At 47.8% G+C, this 20,624-nt stretch overlaps 2 protein-coding genes across 20 annotated transcripts in view; one reads left to right on the top strand and one right to left on the bottom strand.

Annotated features, from left to right (window-relative positions):
• Window positions 1-14,133, top strand: part of LOC113990269 — a 63,276-nt gene extending 49,143 nt beyond the window's left edge. For 15 of the 19 annotated variants that reach the window (XM_039382746.1, XM_039382744.1, XM_039382730.1 and 12 more), the window contains 20 exons: window positions 362-484; window positions 1,270-1,464; window positions 1,931-2,120; window positions 2,603-2,666; window positions 3,062-3,110; window positions 3,915-4,030; window positions 4,749-4,866; window positions 5,245-5,344; window positions 5,673-5,845; window positions 6,756-6,878; window positions 7,498-7,677; window positions 8,145-8,379; window positions 8,626-8,689; window positions 9,092-9,140; window positions 9,945-10,060; window positions 10,916-11,033; window positions 11,417-11,516; window positions 11,844-12,016; window positions 12,929-13,051; window positions 13,609-14,133. In XM_039382746.1, the coding sequence (XP_039238680.1) occupies window positions 362-484; window positions 1,270-1,464; window positions 1,931-2,120; window positions 2,603-2,666; window positions 3,062-3,110; window positions 3,915-4,030; window positions 4,749-4,866; window positions 5,245-5,344; window positions 5,673-5,845; window positions 6,756-6,878; window positions 7,498-7,677; window positions 8,145-8,379; window positions 8,626-8,689; window positions 9,092-9,140; window positions 9,945-10,060; window positions 10,916-11,033; window positions 11,417-11,516; window positions 11,844-12,016; window positions 12,929-13,051; window positions 13,609-13,770 (2,571 nt within the window). In that variant the 3' untranslated portion in view covers window positions 13,771-14,133. The remainder of the gene's footprint in view (window positions 1-361; window positions 485-1,269; window positions 1,465-1,930; window positions 2,121-2,602; window positions 2,667-3,061; window positions 3,111-3,914; window positions 4,031-4,748; window positions 4,867-5,244; window positions 5,345-5,672; window positions 5,846-6,755; window positions 6,879-7,497; window positions 7,678-8,144; window positions 8,380-8,625; window positions 8,690-9,091; window positions 9,141-9,944; window positions 10,061-10,915; window positions 11,034-11,416; window positions 11,517-11,843; window positions 12,017-12,928; window positions 13,052-13,608) is intronic. The other 4 variants (XM_039382740.1, XM_039382738.1, XM_039382737.1 and 1 more) reach the window with 4 other exon arrangements.
• A 2,508-nt stretch (window positions 14,134-16,641) lies between these two features.
• LOC113986826 (calpain-5-like) overlaps window positions 16,642-20,624 on the bottom strand; it is a 45,603-nt gene continuing 41,620 nt past the window's right edge. Inside the window, exons 12-13 of the mRNA XM_027718868.2 lie at window positions 18,853-18,989; window positions 16,642-18,254 (exon numbers count right to left, since the gene is read on the bottom strand). Coding sequence (XP_027574669.1) covers window positions 18,072-18,254; window positions 18,853-18,989 — 320 coding nt within the window. The 3' untranslated portion in view covers window positions 16,642-18,071. The remainder of the gene's footprint in view (window positions 18,255-18,852; window positions 18,990-20,624) is intronic.

Here is a 20,624-nt window from a genome sequence, read left to right as displayed (position 1 = left end):
CCGGGATAAAACCCCATGACTAACAGCTGAAACCAAGTTAAATGCTGCACAGTTAATTCCTGAGGAAGGCAACAATTATGGAAAATGTCAGTCTTCCAGTCTTTCTGAAAAAGGTCCCTGACTTTTCTTGGAAGACTTCTTTTGGATTGCATTTGCCTTGCAGAAGGCAGCAAAAAGAGATGAAGGCACTTAGCAGGACTGGTCTGGATGCTGAAAATTCTCTGCTTCCTTAAGCTCAAATGTTGATCAGGGCTCCTGGAGAAGCCCCAGGTCAAGTCTCAGAAAGCAAGGACTGGCCTGTGCTGGAGCTCTTCCCCTCGGGGAGGGATGGTTAATGGCTGCCTTGTGTCTTTTGTCCCAGCCTAAGGACAAGCCACCCCAGCTGAAAACTCGCAGAAACCTGTCGCCTGAGTTCCATTCCTTCCTGCATTCTTGCCTGAAACGGAATGAGAAGCGTCGATGGACGGCCGGGCAGCTGCTGAAGGTAAAGTGGCTGCAGGTGAAACAGCTGTCCCTCCTGCCTCTCTCTTTGAGGTTTCTGCCACCCAAGGAGGGACAGCTGAGCGGGCCTTGTCCCAGCCCCATTTGCTGCCTGGCACATTCCAGCAGGCCAGAAGTGCTCCAGGGTTCTGGCAGGTTTTGTGGCAGAGAGAGGGAGCTGCACAAGGTGCCACTGGGCTGTCCCTGCTGGGAAGGAAGGGGGCAGCCAGCACAGGGAGGGGCAGGGGTGGAATGCACACACTGCTCTCCCTGCAAGCCAGAGCTGAGTCCATCAGCGCTCTGCCCCTTGTGTCCCTGCTCTTGTCTGGGTGCTGAGAACCTCCACCTCAGTGCTCTTCAGAACAACACACAGGCCTGCATCCTCCTGGGGTTGACCTTGCTTAGAGGTAGGGGAATTTCCCGAGGAGGGGCTTATGCTCCTCATCAGTTTTCACACCTAAAATAGCCCAGGTCTTTAGAGAAGAGGAACCTAAGGGAGTCCTTTGAGTTTTCTGAAATGGAAAAAGGCCTGAGACAGCAAGTGGCATTCCCGAGCACTGGCAAGGCAAACCTCCTTGCTGCAGACACCTTGAGAAATTGATTAAGGGCCTTATGGGCCATGTTTGCCTGTGATAGCAAGGGCCTGGACATGAAGTTGGAGGTGTAGATGGTGCCCTCAGTCCTCCTGATGTGTACTGCTGGTAACCAGAGGAATCCCGCTGGAGCCTGTGGGAAACTGCATTTGGAAAGTAATGGCTCCTTTCTTTCTTTGTTTTTTCTTTTGGGCAGCATCCATTTTTAGAAAAATCCGGTAGTCTCAAAAACATTAGGCCTCTGCTCGATGCAGTCAGGAGACTCCTTACAGAGAGGTTCACATCACCATCACCAGAACCTCTGGTGGCTCCCTCTGTTTCTGGACAAGAGAGTAAGGAAGAGCAAGCAGAGAAGGAAAACGTGAAAGCAAAGCCTGAAGGAGTGAAATCAGTAAGTGCCAGCTTTGGTTAGCACTGCCTTTGGTGTCATTCAGAGCTGCAAGTTCCTGAGCAGCCAGTGCTTGCCATGCATGGCTGAAGAGTGTGAGGGCTGTAGCCGTGCCATGACATGGTGCTTCAGCCCAGCCACTGACACCTGGAAAAGGGGTTTTGAACTTCCAAGTTGAGTCAGAGTGTCCCTTTCAGGACACACAGCAATAACTGTGCCCTAGAGGGTAGTTGCCCCTCTGCACAACCTAGTTGAGAAAATGCATGAAAATTGAAGAGGAAACTGCCCATGAACTCATGTAAATCCAGTCTTTTCTTCTCGTCCATTCACTTTGCGAAGTGGCCAGCAAAAGACAGTTTAAGAACCCGACTTGTGACCAACAGCATCTTCCCAAGGGTTTGCATTTGAACTATGATCTCGGGGCACCTCTGCAAGGCACCTTTCTGACATAAACTAATTCTTGCCTCAGGTCCTCAAGAGCTCTGCAATGGCAGCTGTTGCTGCAGCACCACAGCCTGAAGAAGTCACCTTTGCCAACACTGAAATGCCAAGCACAAGCACCGGGAAAAGAGACACTCAGAAGAAAAGCATTCCAAAGAAAATCATGGACCGGCCGCCAAAGCTGTCCCCACTAACACGACATTTCCTTGCTGAACTCAGTACGTATCATGTATTTCCTGTCTGGTACAGCAGTCCATGGTATGCATGTCAGCTTTAGTTCTACTAAAGGAAGAGAGGAAGCAACAGAGCACTGTGGCTGTTCCTTCTGCTGAATCACACGGAGTGTTTCTCTCCAAAAAAATAGGGCTCTGTTGCACCAGCTCTCCTTAATGTTTGTAGACAACAAACTCTTGCATTGGTGCCTGTTCTTTTCTGATTTCTGTCTCCTCTGAGCATTCCTCCATGTGCTTGGTTTCCTGTCAAGGTAAAGCCTCAAAAGACTGTGGAAAATCAGTCTTTGTGGAGCCATCTGTGCTTCGGAGCTGCCTCTGCTGTTGTGGTTATTGTTATTGTTGTCGTTGTTGTTGTTACCAGCTGATTACAAAGGGCTCACAGCCCCGCACAGTGGGGCTGCCTTTTGGATCTGCTGCAAGGTGGTATCTCTGTTTCACACGAGCGTCTTTCATGTTGTTTCTTTCAGAACGCTATGTGAGTGAGGGGAACCCTACGAAGAAATACACTTTACAACAGCAAATTGGCCAAGGGTAAGTCCAATCTCAGCTACTTCCACAAAACCATGGGCCAGGGATTTTGCTGGTGTCATATCAAGCATGTAGTCGGGCAAGCTGCAAACATGGGCAGACTCTGGGCTTACATCCTCCTGTCTGTCAGTCCTGATCAGTATTTAATAACTGTGGTCAGAAGGCATTGTCAAAGACAACTCAATGCTGGCAGTCTCTTGCCTGTAACAAGGAGCAGGACGTGGAGTATGTCCTATGTTTTCTCCTGGCCACCCTGCATGGCAGAGGGCTGCTGGGCTGCTGGGCTGAAGCCGAGTGTTTTATAAACACTCTGGGCAGCAGAGCTCTGCTCTCTGGGCTGGCTTTCTTGCCCAGGGCCTAAATGCCTTCTCCTTTCTTGGCTGCTGCTCTGTTTCTAGGACTTTTGGAACAGTTTTCCGAGGAGTTGACATTGCCACAGGAGGACAGGTAAGGGCCAGCACCCCTAGCAGATTGTGCAGCTCTTGAGTGCTTTCCCCTCCGCTGGGAGCCGTGGCCACAGCTCTGGGTGGCCACGAGATCTTTGCTGCAGAGACTCTTCCTCTGAGGGCAGACAAGTGTCAGCCTGCAACACACGGTTTGGACAGACCTTGTCCTTATTAAGTCCCCAAAAGAACACAAGGAGGGCAGGGGTATCTTTCAGAGAAGGACTCCTTTGCTCAGACTTATTTACTGACTATGCTAATGCATCAGCTACTTGGTGGCTCCTTACCCAGCTGCAGTGCTGCACTTGGGAAGTGCACTTACACAGGAGTCTGCAAGGGATCTAAAGGCCCTGAGCGCTGCTCATAACCCCGGCCACATCCATAAAATACCCTAGAATGGGTTATTCCTTTTCAAACCCAGAAAAGAACTGCAAATAGGAACTGGGTTAAAAACGTTCTTTAGAGTTGCAAAATCCAACTTCAAGATGTTAGAAAGTGCCGGGATTGTATTTTTTTGTGTAACCCTCATGACCTTTTAGGATGGGATTTCCTCCATTATGGATTGATTGTTTGCAGACCATTTGTCCAGAGTTTACAAGGCAAAATGTCTATAGCCATGTGTCCTGTAACTGGCACACAAGGGCGAGTGGAGGAATCGTCTCTTGTCCTGTCAGTTAAGAAGCTCTGGTGTCTAATCCCAGGCAGTTTGGCCCACCCTGGCTCCATCATTCCAAAAACACCTGCTCCATGTGCGTTGTGGTCCTGTGCAATAGACTTCTCAAGTCTGTGGCTTTTAATCTCCTTTTAGGTGGCCATCAAGAAGATTTTTGTTCTCGACAGAAAGAACACAAGGGAGCTTGTTTTAACTGAGGTTGCAGTCCTGAGGTCCTGGAAGCACCCCAATATCATTCATTATATAGACAGGTGAGTGGTTCTGGGATTATCACATCGAGGTTCACATGTGCCTTGTGTCTGCCTTGGCCTTTTCTGGTATAGGTAGTTTGAAGCGTGTCTTCCAAAACCTGCATCTGCCATGTCTTCCTAAAGCCACAGCCCTTCAGTTCACTACCTCCCTGTTCTTTTGGGGTCTGGTTTTTTTCAAACTGATCATCATTTCTTTACCTTAATGATACGTGCTGATAAACCCACCTAGAAATTATTACCCTTGGGGTTTTCCCACTATTTTCTGTTGCTGTGGATGCCAGGAAGACTAGGCTCTTGTTTGCACAACCACACAATGTGCCAGGTTTTAAATGGTTTTCCCTGTTTCTGAATGCACTTTATGCAATGCTTTCCAAGGGCTTGACCAACATCTGTCCTCAGTGGTGCACACCCTCCTCCCGTGGAGAAGTCTGTGTTGCCTGCTTCCTGCAGTTCAGGCTGGAAGGGATGAGTTAAGATGATGAAGCAGCTGATGGCAATGTCCTGGTTCCACATTTCTCTCTGCTGTCACTAAACTGCATTTTTGCCTTGCTTGCCATCTAAGACATCTCCTTTTTCACAGATGAGCCTTTCTCATTTAGCCTGCTCAGATTCTCTCTTCATTTACAAGTGACCTGGCAAGAAAACTCAACTGCAGTCTTTCCCATAAGGTCATTTAGCTGGACCCATTCATCTCCATGCTGTGGGTTTCTTCTTTCAGCTACCTTTTCAATGAAGAACTCTGGATAGTGATGGAATATGTGGAGGGATGCACCTTATCTACTGTGGTTTCCAAACAAGCTCTTGAGGAAGAGATGATAGCCTCTATCAGTCAGGAGGTAAGGGATGCTGCTCTTGCTTCTGACAGCTTGGACAGGATGGTTCTTTGCAAAAGGTGGTAAGAACAGGAGTGACTTCCTGTTCAGAGCTTTGTTTCTGTGTTGCTGTTATGATGTGGAGAAGAAAAGAGCATCCAAGTGAACGGCCTGCCAGTCTCGCTGCATTTCTTGTACTCTGTTATTATACTCCTATAATGTTGTTGTACTTTCCTTTCTAGTTTAATTTCATTTTATTTATAATTCTAAACTTTGCCACTTGAGGTATGTCTGCAATTGATGTGTCACCTGGAAATTTGATGTTTTAGAGCCATTTCCTTTTTTGTGCAATAAAATCAGCCTAATTAATTTTTCCCCTTGTGTTTCTGTGTTTAATCTCAGTGCCTGAAAGCCCTGGACTTCCTTCATTCACATCGAATGATCCACAGAGACATCAAAAGTGACAATATTCTTCTGGGAATCGATGGATCTGTCAAATTGAGTAGGTGTTCTTGGTCAGGCACAGCGTTCCTGGGAGGCAGGGTCTGGGGTTGCCTTTGAGTGCCTGCCAGTTCCCCAAAAGTGGTGCTGGTGGGAGCACCCAGCCCACTGCTGTAAGCTGAGAGCAGAGTTGCAATGTGCAGAGAGCTCTAGAGAGGATGAGGCTGTCAAGAGTGCCTTTGGTTTGGGTATGTCCCTTCCAGAGGAAACAGAGCACAGCCACTCTTCCAGCTAGATTCAACACTGTGCTCTCAGACCAGGAGTGGGGAATTCTTGTGCTTGCTTTCATAATTCAAGCCGGTTTTAACAGTCCTTGTTTTTGTCTGCAGTTGATTTTGGCTTCTGTGCTTGGCTTCAGCCCTGGCAGAAGAAACGGTGGTCTTTCATTGGGACTCGTTTCTATATGGCACCAGAAATGTTGAGAGGAGACAGATATGATGCCAAAGTGGACATCTGGGCCCTTGGGATCACGGCACTAGAAATGGTGGATGGTCCTACACAGGTAAGGTGCAAATACTGTCAGAGAGCCCTGCCTTTCTCCCCTGAGCCATATCTTTCTCCCACTGACATCAGCTTGAACTAGTGCCACCAAGGCCCACGTCTAAAAGTGTCCTGGAGCACATCTGCTCACAGGAGAAGCGACATGTGCCAGTGCAGAAATGGGCCGTTTGGGCCTCCAACAATGCTTGAATTCCTCCTGTGCTCTTTGAACTCCCTTGGAGCTGGATCTCCCAATGGCAGGAATTTTTCAGCAGCAGGATTCTCCCCTTGGAGAATTACTGTGAAAAGCATTTCAAGGGGATCTGCAGGCCAGAAGTCTTTTCAAACTTGGACCAGTGCCCACTGCTTACCTGAGCCTTTCAGGGCAGGTCACTGCTTCTAGTACTGCCACAAGTATGTATTAGCCAGTACATTTCTAAAAGTAGGTTCTAGCACAGCTCCTTGGAGTAAGCCAATGTATTTTCAAGTTTGCAGTTGTAGATGCTAATTCCCTAAAATGAAATGACCCATTCTTACACCAAAGGAGTGTGCAATAGGCCAGGAAGGCATACCGGGATAAAACCCCACGACTAACAGCTGAAACCAAGTTAAATGCTGCACAGTTAATTCCTGAGGAAGGCAACAATTACGGAAAATGTCAGTCTTCCAGTCCTTCTGAAAAAGGTCCCTGACTTTTGGAAGACTTCTTTTGGATTGCATTTGCCTTGCAGAAGGCAGCAAAAAGAGTTGAAGGCACTTAGCAGGACTGGTCTGGATGCTGAAAATTCTCTGCTTCCTTAAGCTCAAATGTTGATCAGGGCTCCTGGAGAAGCCCCAGGTCAAGTCTCAGAAAGCAAGGACTGGCCTGTGCTGGAGCTCTTCCCCTCGGGGAGGGATGGTTAATGGCTGTCTTGTGTTTCCTTTGTCCCAAGCCTAAGGACGTGCCACCCGAGCTGGAGACTCCCAGAAACCTGTCTCCTGTGTTCCGTTCCTTCCTGCAGTCCTGCCTGAACCAGAATGCGAAGCGTCGATGGACGGCCAGGAAGCTGCTGAAGGTAAAGTGGCTGCAGGTGAAACAGCTGTCCAGGGATGGACTTTGTCATCAGCTAAACTCAGAGGCATCAGGAGGCCTCCTCTCTTACTAATCTCCACTCTTGGTGCTTTTCAAATGACAACTAAGTAGCATCCTAGAATAGTTTGGCTTGGAAGGGTCCTTTAAGTGGCATCTAGTCCAACCCCCCTGCAATGAGCAGGGACATCTTCAACTAGGCCGGGTTGCTCAGAGCCCTGTCCCACCTGACCAGGCGTGGGGTATCCACTTCCTGTGCCAGTGTTTCAGCACCCTCATTCTAAACAATGACTTCCTTAAATGTAACCAGAATCTATCCTCTTCCACTTGAAAACCATGACCCTTTGTCCCATTGCAACCACGCCCTTTGAAAACATGTGTCCCCTTGAAGGATTGAAAGGCCACAATAAGCTCTCCATGGCACCTTCTCTTCTCCAGTGCCATCTGTCTTGGCCTTTCCTCAGAGGAAAGATGGAGGTCTAGATAGTTCCCTACATCCTCCTGATGTGTATTGCTGGTAACCAGAGGAATCCCACTGGAGCCTGTGAGAAACTGCATTTGGAAAGTAATGGCTCCTTTTGTTCTTCTTTGGTTTTTCGGTGCAGCATCGGTTTTTAAAAAAATCCAAGAGTCTTTTTGAGATGGTTCCTCTGATTGATGCAGTCAGGAGACCCAGAACAGCGGCACCAGAACCTCTGCTGGCTCCCTCTCTTTCTGGACAAGAGGGGAAAGAAGAGCAAGTAGAGAAGAAAGTTGTCAAAGCAAAGCCTGAAGGAGTGAAATCAGTAAGTGCCAGAGTACATTAGTACTGCTTTTGGTGTCAATCAGAGCTGCAAGTTCCTGAGCAGCCAGTGCTTGCTCTTTGGGACTGAAGATTGTGAGGGCTCTAGCCCTGCCATGACACGGTGCTTCAGCCCAGCCACTGACACCTGGAAAAGAGGTTTTGAACTTCCAAGTTGAGTCAGAGTGTCCCTTGCAGGACACACAGCAATAACTGTGCCCTAGAGGGTAGTTGCCCCTCTGCACGACCTAGTTGAGAAAATGCATGAAAATTGAAGAGAAAACTGCCCATGAACTTGTGTAAATCCAGTCTTTTCTTCTCGTCCATTCACTTTGTGAAAGTGGGCAGCAAAAGAGAGTTTAAGAGCCTGACTTGTGGCCAACAGCATCTTCCCAAGGGTTTGCATTTGAACTATGATCTCAGGACATCTCTGCAAGCCACCTTTCTGACATAACCTAATTCTTGCCACAGATCCTCAAGAGTTCTGCAATGGCAGGTGTTGCTGCAGCACCACAACCTAAAGAAGACTCCTTGCCCGACACTGAAATGCCAAGCACAAGCACTGGCAAAAGTGGCACTGGGAAAAAATGCACACAGAAAACAAGGACTGGGAAGAAAAGCTCTGGGGAAACCAGCACAGGGAGAAAAAGCTCAGACCAGCCACAACTGATATCCTCACTAACAAGTATTTACCTCGCCGATCTCAGTACGTATCATGTATTTCACTTCTGGCAGAGCAGTCCATGGTATGCATGTCAACTTTAGCTGTACTAAAGGAACAGAGTGTTTGTCGAGCCACCTGTGCTTCAGAGCTGCCTCTGTTGCTCTTGTGATTGTTGTTACCAGCTGACTACAAAGGGCTCACAGCCCCGCACAGTGGGGCTGCCTTTCGGATCTGCTGCAAGGTGGTATCTCTGTTTCACACGAGCATCTTTCATGTTGTTTCTTTCAGAGGGCATTGTGAGTGAGGAGAACCCTACGAAGAAATACACTTTACAGCAGATAATTGGCCAAGGGTAAGTCCAATCTCAGCTACTTCCACAAAACCATGGGCCAGGGATTTTGCTGGTGTCATATCAAGCATGCAGTCGGGCAAGCTGCAAACATGGGCAGACACTGGGCTTACATCCTCCTGTCTGTCAGTCCTGATCAGTATTTAATAACTGTGGTCAGAAGGCATTGTCAAAGACAACTCAATGCTGGCAGTCTCTTGCCTGTAACAAGGAGCAGGACATGGAGTATGTCCTATGTTTTCTCCTGGCCACCCTGCATGGCAGAGGGCTGCTGGGCTGCTGGGCTGCTGGCTGAAGCCGAGTGTTTTATAAACACTCTGGGCAGCAGAGCTCTGCTCTCTGGGCTGGCTTTCTCACCCAGGGCCTAAACGCCTTCTCCTTTCTTGGCTGCTGTTCTGTTTCTAGGACTTTTGGAACAGTTTTCCGAGGAGTTGACATTGCCACAGGAGGACAGGTAAGGGCCAGCACCCCCAGCAGATTGTGCAGCTCTCGAGTGCTTTCCCCTCTGCTGGGAGCTGTGGCCACAGCTCTGGGTGGCCACGAGATCTTTGCTGCAGAGACTGTTCCTCTGAGGGCAGACAAGCGTCAGCCTGCAACACACGGTTTGGACAGACCTTGTCCTTACTAAGTCCCCAAAAGAACACAAGGAGGGCAGGGGTATCTTTCAGAGAAGGACTCCTTTGCTCAGACTTATTTACTGACTATGCTAATGCATCAGCTACTTGGTGGCTCCTTACCCAGCTGCAGTGCTGCACTTGGGAAGTGCACTTACACAGGAGTCTGCAAGGGATCTAAAGGCCCTGAGCGCTGCTCATAACCCCGGCCACATCCATAAAACACCCTAGAATGGGTTATTCCTTTTCAAACCCAGAAAAGAACTGCAAATAGGAACTGGGTTAAAAACGTTCTTTAGAGTTGCAAAATCCAACTTCAAGATGTTAGAAAGTTCTGGGATTGTATTTTTTTGTGTAACTCTCATGACCTTTTAGGATGGGATTTCCTCCATTATGGATTGATTGTTTGCAGACCATTTGTCCAGAGTTTACAAGGCAAAATGTCTATAGCCATGTGTCCTGTAACTGGCACACAAGGGCGAGTGGAGGAATCGTCTCTTGTCCTGTCAGTTAAGAAGCTCTGGTGTCTAATCCCAGGCAGTTTGGCCCACCCTGGCTCCATCATTCCAAAAACACCTGCTCCATGTGCGTTGTGGTCCCGTGCAACAGACTTCTCAAGTCTGTGGCTTTCAATCTCCTTTTAGGTGGCCATCAAGAAGATTTTTCTCCGCGACAGAAAGAACAAAAGGGCGCTTGTTGTAACAGAGGTTGTGGTCCTGAGTAGCATGAGGCACCCCAGTATCATTCATTATATAGACAGGTGAGTGGTTCTGGGATTATCACGTCGAGGTTCATTGACACACTGCAAGCCAAAGGCTAAAAAGCCACTTTGGTCACTGGAAGAACATGGAGCTCTTCATTATTTCTCAACTCCTCCACCTGCAGTGGATGGGAGGTGCAGGGCACAGGTCTCTTAGCTCCTTCAGGGAGGAGCTTGCCTTGTGTCTGCCTTGGCCTTTTCTGGTATAGGTAGTTTGAAGCGTGTCTTCCAAAACCTGCATCTGCCATGTCTTCCTAAAGCCACAGCCCTTCAGTTCACTACCTCCCTGTTCTTTTGGGGTCTGGTTTTTTTCAAACTGATCATCTTTTCTGTGCCTTAATGATACGTGCTGATAAACCCACCTAGAAATTACTGACCTTGGGGTTTTCCCTCTACTTTCTGTTGCTGTGGATGCCAGGAAGACTAGGCTCTTGTTTGCACAACCACACAATGTGCCAGGTTTTAAATGGTTTTCCCTGTTTCTGAATGCACTTTATGCAATGCTTTCCAAGGGCTTGACCAACATCTGCCCTCAGTGGTGCACACCCTCCTCCCGTGGAGAAGTCTGTGTTGCCTGCTTCCTGGAGTTCAGGCTGGAAGGGATGAATTAAGATGATGAAGCAGCTGATGGCAATGTCCTGGTTCCACATTTCTCTCTGCTGTCACTAAACTGCATTTTTGCCTTGCTTGCCATCTAGGACATCTCCTTTTTCACAGATGAGCCTTTCTCATTTAGCCTGCTCAGATTCTCTCTTCATTTACAAGTGACCTGGCAAGAAAACTCAACTGCAGTCTTTCCCATAAGGTCATTTAGCTGGACCCATTCATCTCCATGCTGTGGGTTTCTTCTTTCAGCTACCTTTTCAATGAAGAACTCTGGCTGGTGACAGAATATGTGGAGGGATGCACCTTAGGCGATGTCATTTCCATACAAGCTCTTGAGGAAGAGATGATAGCCTCTATCAGTCGGGAGGTAAGGGATGCTGCTCTTGCTTCTGACAGCTTGGACAGGATGGTTCTTTGCAAAAGGTGGTAAGAACAGGAGTGATTTCCCGTTCAGAGCTTTGTTTCTGCATTGCTGTTATGATGTGGAGAAGAAAAGAGCATCCAAGTGAACGGCCTGCCAGTCTCACTGCATTTCTTGTACTCTGTTATTATACTCCTATAATGTTGTTGTACTTTCCTTTCTAGTTTAATTTCAATTTAAATCATATATTATTCTTATCTTTGCCACTTGAACTATGTCTGCAATTGATGTGTCACCTGGAAATTTGATGTTTTAGAGCCATTTCCTTTTTTGTGTGATAAAATCAGCCTAATTAATTTTTCCCCTTGTGTTTCTGTGTTTAATCTCAGTGCCTGAAAGCCCTGGACTTCCTTCATTCAAATCGAGTGATCCACAGAGACATCAAAAGTGACAATATTCTTCTTGGAGTGGATGGATCTGTGAAATTGAGTAGGTGTTCTTGGTCAGGCACAGCGTTCCTGGGAGGCAGGGTCTGGGGTTGCCTTTGAGTGCCTGCCAGTTCCCCAAAAGTGGTGCTGGTGGGAGCACCCAGCCCACTGCTGTAAGCTGAGAGCAGAGTTGCAATGTGCAGAGAGCTCTAGAGAGGATGAGGCTGTCAAGAGTGCCTTTGGTTTGGGTATGTCCCTTCCAGAGGAAACAGAGCACAGCCACTCTTCCAGCTAGATTCAACACTGTGCTCTCAGACCAGGAGTGGGGCATTCTTGTGCTTGCTTTCATAATTCAAGCTGGTTTTAACGCTATTTCTTTTTTCTGCAGTTGATTTTGGCTTATGTACTTGGCTTCAGCCCCGGCAGAAGACATGGAGGTCATTTTTTGCAACTCCTTTCTATATGGCATCAGAATTGTTGAGAAGAGACAGATATGATGCCAAAGTGGACATCTGGGCCCTTGGGATCATGGCACTAGAAATGGTGGATGGTCCTACACAGGTAAGGTGCAAATACTGTCAGAGAGCCCTGCCTTTCTCCCCTGAGCCATATCTTTCTCCCACGGACATCAGCTTGAACTAGTGCCACCAAGGCCCACGTCTAAAAGTGTCCTGGAGCACATCTGCTCACAGGAGAAGCGACATGTGCCAGTGCAGAAATGGGCCGTTTGGGCCTCCAACAATGCTTGAATTCCTCCTGTGCTCTTTGAACTCTCTTGGAGCTGGATCTCCCAACGGCAGGAATTTTTCAGCAGCAGGATTCTCCCCTTGGAGAATTACTGTGAAAAGCATTTCAAGGGGATCTGCAGGCCAGAAGTCTTTTCAAACTTGGACCAGTGCCCACTGCTTACCTGAGCCTTTCAGGGCAGGTCACTGCTTCTAGTACTGCCACAAGTATGTATTAGCCAGTACATTTCTAAAAGTAGGTTCTAGCACAGCTCCTTGGAGTAAGCCAATGTATTTTCAAGTTTGCAGTTGTAGATGCTAATTCCCTAAAATGAAATGACCCGTTCTTACACCAAAGGAGTGTGCAATAGGCCAGGAAGGCATACCGGGATAAAACCCCATGACTAACAGCTGAAACCAAGTTAAATGCTGCACAGTTAATTCCTGAGGAAGGCAACAATTACGGAAAATGTCAGTCTTCCAGTCCTTCTGAAAAAGGTCCCTGACTTTTCTTGGAAGACTTCTTCTGGATTGCATTTGCCTTGCAGAAGGCAGCAAAAAGAGATGAAGGCAATTAGCAGGACTGGTCTGGATGCTGAAAATTCTCTGCTTCCTTAAGCTCAAATGTTGATCAGGGCTCCTGGAAAAGCCCCAGGTCAACTCTCAGAAAACAAGGACTGGCCTGTGCTGGAGCTTTTCCCTCGGGGAAGGATGGTTAATGGCTGTCTTGTGTTTCCTTTGTCCCAAGCCTAAGGACGTGCCACCCGAGCTGGAGACTCCCAGAAACCTGTCTCCTGTGTTCCGTTCCTTCCTGCAGTCCTGCCTGAACCAGAATGTGAAGCGTCGATGGACGGCCAGGAAGCTGCTGAAGGTAAAGTGGCTGCAGGTGAAACAGCTGTCCAGGGATGGACTTTGTCATCAGCTAAACAACTAAGTAGCATCACAGAATAATTTGGCTTAGAAGGGTCCTTTAAGTGGCATCTAGTCCAACCCCCCTGCAACGAGCAGGGACATCTTCAGCTAGACCGGGTTGCTCAGAGCCCTGTCCCACCTGACCAGGGGTGGGGTATCCACTTCCTGTGCCAGTGTTTCAGCACCCTCATTCTAAACAATGACTTCCTTAGATGTAACCAGAATCTATCCTCTTCCACTTGAAAACCATGACCCTTTGTCCCATTGCAACCGGGCCCTTTGAAAACATGTGTCCCCTTGAAGGATTGAAAGGCCACAATAAGCTCTCCCTGGCACCTTCTCTTCTCCAGTGGCATCCCTCTTGGCCTTTCCTCAGAGGAAAGTTGGAGGTCTAGATAGTTCCCTACATCCTCCTGATGTGTATTGCTGGTAACCAGAGGAATCCCACTGGAGCCTGTGAGAAACTGCATTTGGAAAGTAATGGCTCCTTTTGTTCTTCTTTGGTTTTTGGTGCAGCATCCGTTTTTAGGAAAATCCAAGAGTCTTGTTGAGATGGCTCCTCTGATTGATGCAGTCAGGAGACCCAGAACAGCGGCACCAGAACCTCTGCTGGCTCCCTCTCTTTCTGGACAAGAGGGGAAAGAAGAGCAAGTAGAGAAGGAAGCTGCAAGTTCCTGAGAAGACAGCACTCACTCTTTGGGACTGAAGGTTGTGAGGGCTGTAGCCGTGCCATGACATGGTGTTTCAGCCCAGCCACTGACACCTGGAAAAGGGGTTTTGAACTACCAAGTCGAGTCAGGGTCCCTTGCAGGAGACAGGAGACAGAAGAAACTGTCCCTTGGGGATACCTGCCCCTCTGCACAGTTCAAAAATCCTGGCACTGCTGCAGCACCACAACCTGAAGAAGTCCCCTTTCCCGACATGGAAATGCCTCCACTGGCAAAGGAGGCACAGAGTAGACAAGGACTAGGAAAATAGCCAATATCTACTCTGATCTTTGCAGCCACTTCATTTGTAAATAAACTTTTGTTGTTATTCATAGCTGGGAAGTCCCATTGATGGGGGTTTTGGTATGGTTTGGAATTGGGGAAGGGCTTCTTTCATTCATCGGCTCCAGACCACATTGCCTTTGGAATATATCCCACTGGCCTGCGTTTGCCCAGTCGTGGTACTTCTATATGAGGAAGAAAGTGCAATTGCAAGTCCAGCCACAACCAGATGGAGAGTGGGGCAGACAAATCACCCCGCTGGGTACAGGTATTCAACTGGGACCGTAGAGTGTTTGAGTTCTTGACAGTTGGGTTTGTATGACCACTTGCAATCTCTATGCCTGGATGAGTCTTCCTCAGCTGAAAAAGCAGAAGGTCAGCCCGTGTGCTCCGAAAGGGCACGTCTGATGCGAGGCTTTCAGAGCAGCAGTGTGAGGGGCTGAGCCCCTGCAGAGCCCGGGCAGAGCACAGAGCAGCCTCAGCATGCGCAGAGCCAGGCTGGAAGAAGCCCAGCCCGGGGTGCTTGCATCTTTCTGGGACCAGACTAATCTTCCAGACTCGGAGACAAACTGGGTGTGGGCTGCTCCAGAGGGGAATCGTGGCCAGGCATGGAAATGCACGGACTGATGGGATTTGCCACCTTGGGTCTGCGCAGGACTCGAGAAGGGCAAAAGAGAGCAGAGTGATGGAGTCGTTTCTGGCGATGCCTCCTGACCTCTTGGTTGCCTCGTAGCTCCTGGGAAAGGTCGGGAGTGTCTGTGCCACTCTGGACAGAGGGGGAGGGAGCTGGGCTGTTCCACAGGCTTGTGCTCAGGTGAGTGTCCTTTAGGCATCCCAGTTCTGCCCTGGGAACTGAGGCTGACACAGAGGGTGACAGCCTTCCCTGGGAGAGGCCCACAGGCAGACAGGATATGGAGGATTCCCTGTCCTCCCTCCACATGGCAGAACATAGTGACATAAAAGACATTTAAATATATAGAGATTACAAAACAGATGTATATAATACATAGAGATTACTAAATGTGGGAGCGTTATATGGGGGGTGTGCAAATTTATAAAATATATAGACACACAATGTACTGCATAATTATTATTATATATAGATAGGGTGTTACAGTGCTATGGACAGAGCTGTACTCTGTACTCTATAGGGCATTTGCACAACACCCCATAACTCTTCTTCACTGTAGCCCCTTATATAATGCTCCCTTATATATAGATAATTTATATATGTGTTTGTATATAGAGAGACTGTGTATATAGTGTGTATATATGTTCTGTATATATATAGCGTTTGTGTAAATATATATTGTGTGTATCTGTAGTATATGTATATAAATATGTATTTTTATAGACATTCGAAGGCCCTTCTATAGGTGCTACACACTGTAGAGAGAGGTATAATATCGTGTATAGGATAATGTATGATCTCTTCTGTAAACGATACCCTGTATTTATCGGTGTGTGTGTTGCGTCGGTACCTGGCCATGGTTTTACCTGGACGGATGGAAGGATGGGTGGGTGAATGGATACAGATCGCCCTCTCGCGGCTGCCAGCGGGGCAGGCGGAGGCAGGAGTCCCTGAATATGTGTTTGTAAACCTTTTGCTTCGGTCACTTCACACTGAAGTTATGAAAGGCCGAAATGAAACATTTCCCACCCATTTCCCCCGTTTTCATTTCCGAGGGACTCTCTGCTGAAGGTGACCTGAGTATGTACATAAATGCAGCACCCTCCAAAAAACCCTGTTTTTCCCACAAGTTGTTAAAAAATACTGCCCAGCTCTGTTAGGAGCTGGAGCCCACAGCGAGGGGGCATCGTCCCTGCCCAGCCTTGGCTATCATGCGGGGAACAGGCAGCCTGGCTTCACCTGGGATTCACTGGGGAAGCCAGAAGCCTTGTAAATCAGCACAGCCAGTTGTGTTCCCAGCTTGGGAACTCAGCTCCTTCTGATGGGCAAACCCTGTCTGTTCCAACTACTTCCAAGAAATAATAAATGCAGATGTACAGACATTCTGCTTGGCCTCAGCCTCCCGCAGCTCCCAGCACTGCCATTCCCTCCAGGCAGTACTGGAGTTCAAAGGTTGCCTGTCCCTATGCCATGGGGACAAACTAGAAATATTTGGAGCTGACAGAATTCCAAGGCCTAAAAGCCACCACTTTCATACTCATCACCCAAACTTCCCTCTTTGTCGGCTGTGCACAACCAGGAATTGCGGGTCATGCTCCCTCTGCCTTGCTGGTGCTGGGGACAACCCTTACACAGAGACTGAAATTTCAGAGGATAAGCAACCCTGAAGCCATGAGCGTACAGAGAATTTCACTTGCCTGTGGGGCATGTAGTTCACACAGCTGACAAACACTCTGTGTGCTAAATGGCCTGAACCCAAGCTATTTGAAAAGAGCAGGATTTAGGTACTTGGTACATGCAGCTGAGCTGATGGCACTGTAGCATTGTTCATAGCCTTACATTCCATCTCCAACTTGTCAGAGCATTTTCCTACCACAGCAGCGATCCTTTTGGAGCCCCAAAGAGACTTAAAAGCTTTTTCTGAAAACATTAACGCTATCAGGAGCCATTTTATAAATTATAAAAGTTGCACAATGTGGCCGGAGTAGTTATGAGATACACAGAAATCCAAATTTCCTGGCTGTACAAAAGGCAGAACAGTCATCCTTCAGCTTCTCTTTACAGACAAGAATTTGCAGCTGTATAAAATCCACTTCCAAGTGTCTGACACAGCGAGCCTCTTGCACTGCCAAGGTCACTGCCCAGCGTGCCCACACACAAAGAGCTGTGAGGGAACCCTGCCACAAGGCTGCAGGCAGAACGTAAGAGAAAGTTTGTACCAGAACCCTGCTTTGAAGGAAATGTGAAACAATACCTGTTCTCCATGACAGCCAAGTGAAACTTTATCAAAGATGTTGGATTTGTCAGCAATAAATCAAAGCAAAATTTTGAGAGTGAAACCTGACACCTGCCAGGGCACAAGACCTTGGTTTTACAAACCCGTCCTTGTCATGAGCTAATTTGCTTTTTTTTCAGTCTGGTGCTACCCATCTAACAAGAGAAAAGGAGTGTTATTCCATGTTTAGCATCATGTGGATTAAACAAAGCTTCCTTAGCTAGGAGGCTCCCATTAGTGAATTTGTGCTCTGAGCAAAACCACAGCTGAACTGTGAGGTGCCTTTCCTGCTCTTGGACAGAGATACCAACTTGTGAGTCATCAGCTCGAGGTGGAGAAGAGTCAGAAAGTTGATCTGAGAGCCTGTATGTGGACATAGCTATTATTTGCCGTGATGTTCAAGCAGCCACTGCAAGACCTGTCCCTCTGTTTTAATTGCCCTGGCTCACAGGGTCTAAGGCCAAGAGCTATGACTGAACTCCTTGAGTTCATCACGAAACAGAAACATCTGATCTGTAGCAATAACACTGAAATGCATCGAGAGATTTATATCCCTCTATGGGGGAAAAAATCACCCTCCCAGATCCAGGCTGGCAGTGAACAAGGACTGAGTGATGCAAATCCACCTTGTGCTTGCCACTCCCCCAATCTGCTGGTAGGTGCCCATGGAACTGGAGCCATTCCTGCCTGCATCCAATCCTACTGCTGGGAATAGATGAGGATGTGCTGGGAACTGTGAGGACAGACACATGGGCTTCCAGTTTATGTGCTGAGAGCTCCTGAGAGATGCTGCTTGGAAGATGGTCACATCTTAATGAGCTTATCTGCTAGCATTTTGTCTGGCCCTTCTTCTACTGTATGTGCTGTATCATGAACATATATATGTATAAATACGTGTTTTCCCCTCTTTCAAAGCCTCTCTCCCCATTATCAGTGATAACACGGAGAGTTTTGAGGGCTTTGTCTTTTTAAAGCGATTATGATGATGTGCACCCTGTGCTCCCGAGTCCCCGCCCCGGCAGGCACAGACGAGTCCCGCTGCTGCGAGGTGACAGCTCTGTCTGGCTCTGCGGGGCTCCGGCGCTCAGAGCTCCGCGAGGTCATCGCTGGAGAAAACCTTGATGGTGATGTGACCCGGCACCTCGGCTGCTTCCTGGCCGCCTCTCCCTCGGAGCTGCAGCGTCTGCTGCTCTCGGGGGTCACTGGGGGAAGCTGCCAGCACTGCCTGCCCCAGGAGCTGGTCACACAGGATGTTGCTGTTCCAGACCTAGAGACAAGGGAACAGAAAAGAACCCAGCTGAAGTGTTGCTGCTCTCACATTCCACCTGCAAGGGCAGTGCTCGAGGACGGTCACCCCCATTAGCCCCCTGAAAAAGCAGTGAGGAGTGGGCGTACATCTAAATTTAGCTAATTGTCTAGAGAGCATGTGGGAGAATCTGGATTTGCATGCTCATTTACATACTCTATGCAAATAAGGAATGAATGCAGTTTTTTGCTTTCTAGGTCACAGCTTGCCTTTGGTTTTGCTTCAAATGCTGACTCTGGACAACACATGGCTTTTCTTTGTCTCTGTTTCATTGGGTACCATATAAGGCAAAAGGTAATTCCAAAAATTCTTTCAAAGCCTTGGAATGAAATATGCCTTCAGATTCCTAAGTGCCATCAGCTGGTGTTTATGGAGCAGACTTAGACTGGAGAATCAGCAGAACAACTCCAGGCATAACTCACTGAGGGAAGCAGAGATTCTCACACTTCTCTCCTGGGTATCAGTCATACAAAGGAAGAGCTGGCACAGGTGAAGCCCAGTGATGCTGCTGTGCTCCCCTTCCTGCCCTCAGCGGCCTGTCCTGTGTGGTTTGTCTCACCTGGATTGTGATAGGACTGTCAATGTTCTTCTTGTAAAAAATCACTTGTGTGTTGAAGACGGGACTGGTTGTGTCGTGCTGCACAGGGGAGCGCACATTTTGGTTCTCACACTTGACAAGCACATAGGGATCTGCTCCTAAAACACAAACAGCAGCACAGCTCTTAGGACAAAGAATGGCAGTTGAGACCTGCCCAGAAATCCAGAAGAGAATTCCCTCCTGTGCCTCACAGCACTGCTGCTACTGAGCACAGGAACAGGGAACCAGAGCACGCTACAGCCACCGCTACCTGCCCAGGTGAAAACACAGAATCATGGAATGGTTTGGGTTGCAAGGGACCTTGAAGACCATCTAGTTTCAGTTTCATGCCCCTGCCATGGGCGGGAACACCTTCCACTAGACTCGGTTGCTCCAAGCCCCATCCAACCTGGCCCTGGACACTTCCAGGGATGGGGAAGCCACAGTTTCTCTGGGCAACCTGTGCGAGGGCTCCACCCCCCTCACAGGGAAGAATTTCTTCCCAATATCCCATCTAACCCTGCCCTCTGTCAGTGGGAAGCCATTCCCTCTTGTCCTGTCACTCCAAACTGTTGTCCAAAGTCCCTCTCCAACTCTCTTGGAGTCCCTTTGAGTACTGGAAGGGGCTCTAAGGTCTCCCTGGAGCCTTCTCTTCTCCAGAATGAACAACTCCAACTCTTTCATTCTAGCAGTAACTGGGTGCTCAGAGCTGGAAACCAGGCCCCATTTGCTGTGAAACAAGCTCACTCCTAGACAGGGATCATGATCTTCCCACATTCCCTTGCTGTGCATTCTCCTGGCTCGTCTAACAGGAAGTTTTCAAAGTCTGAGTCTCTGAGCTTCCCGACACTGCTCTAAGATGTGACAGCCAAAATGCATCTGTGCACATGACATTTGATATGAAGTTCTGGGTGCCTTGGCCAAAATGAAAGGTAAAATCTGTTCATCTTCCACAATTCCTGTGTAGGGCGAGGACAGGAACTGCACAGAAATGCTTTTAGGTCCCTGAATGCACACGTCAGTGGCCACCCTTAGACTGCCAAGCTAGAAAGAAAGTGCTGTCTCTTGTACTCAGATATGAGCGTTAGTGTTAGGAGGTAGTTTTCAAGAAGCAGTTTCTCTTCGAGAAAGCAAAATGTTGTCAAAATACAAACACATTTTCTACAAGTGCACTGGTTTCAAGAAAGTTTTATGTGGAAAACTGTCAAAGCAAATCCTCCCCAGTTTGTCATTTCATTCCCATAAACCTGAGACAATCTATTCAGTTCTATCATTTGGATTGATGTAATTCTAAAGTTTATGTTACCACAACTATGATAGGTCCCAGTTAATATTTTAAACTACACTTAAATCCCACCTGACCCACTGAGATTCTTTAACCTTCTAGAAATGCTTTGTTGTTTTTACACTGAGCATTTTTATTTATTATTAATGTTGATATTTTCTTTCCCTTCCAATAAAGAGCAAGAACCAATTTGGAAATGCCTATCTTTATGCTCAAATAGAATGGGCCATTCCACTCTTTAGTTAACTTCTAATTAAACACAGGCAATACCATTTTTTGTATTTCAACACAACTATCTCCTGTCCATTCCTGTTGTTAACAACAGCATACCTGTTTTTACATACGTTGCTACTTCTTATATACAGATTTTAAATAAAACCACTGAGTGTGTGTAAGAGTAAGTCAGGCTCACAATAGTTTCTTACACATTTCTTACACACATTTTGTCACCATCTACTTGCAAATGCCA

The sequence above is a fragment of the Pipra filicauda genome, unplaced genomic scaffold (assembly GCF_003945595.2).
Source record: "Pipra filicauda isolate LSUMZ 115617 unplaced genomic scaffold, ASM394559v2 scaffold281_size1565311_pilon, whole genome shotgun sequence".
Taxonomy (NCBI): domain Eukaryota; kingdom Metazoa; phylum Chordata; class Aves; order Passeriformes; family Pipridae; genus Pipra; species Pipra filicauda.
The sequence above is the reverse complement of the archived record's forward strand: the minus strand, read 5'-3'. Positions and strand labels throughout refer to the sequence as shown.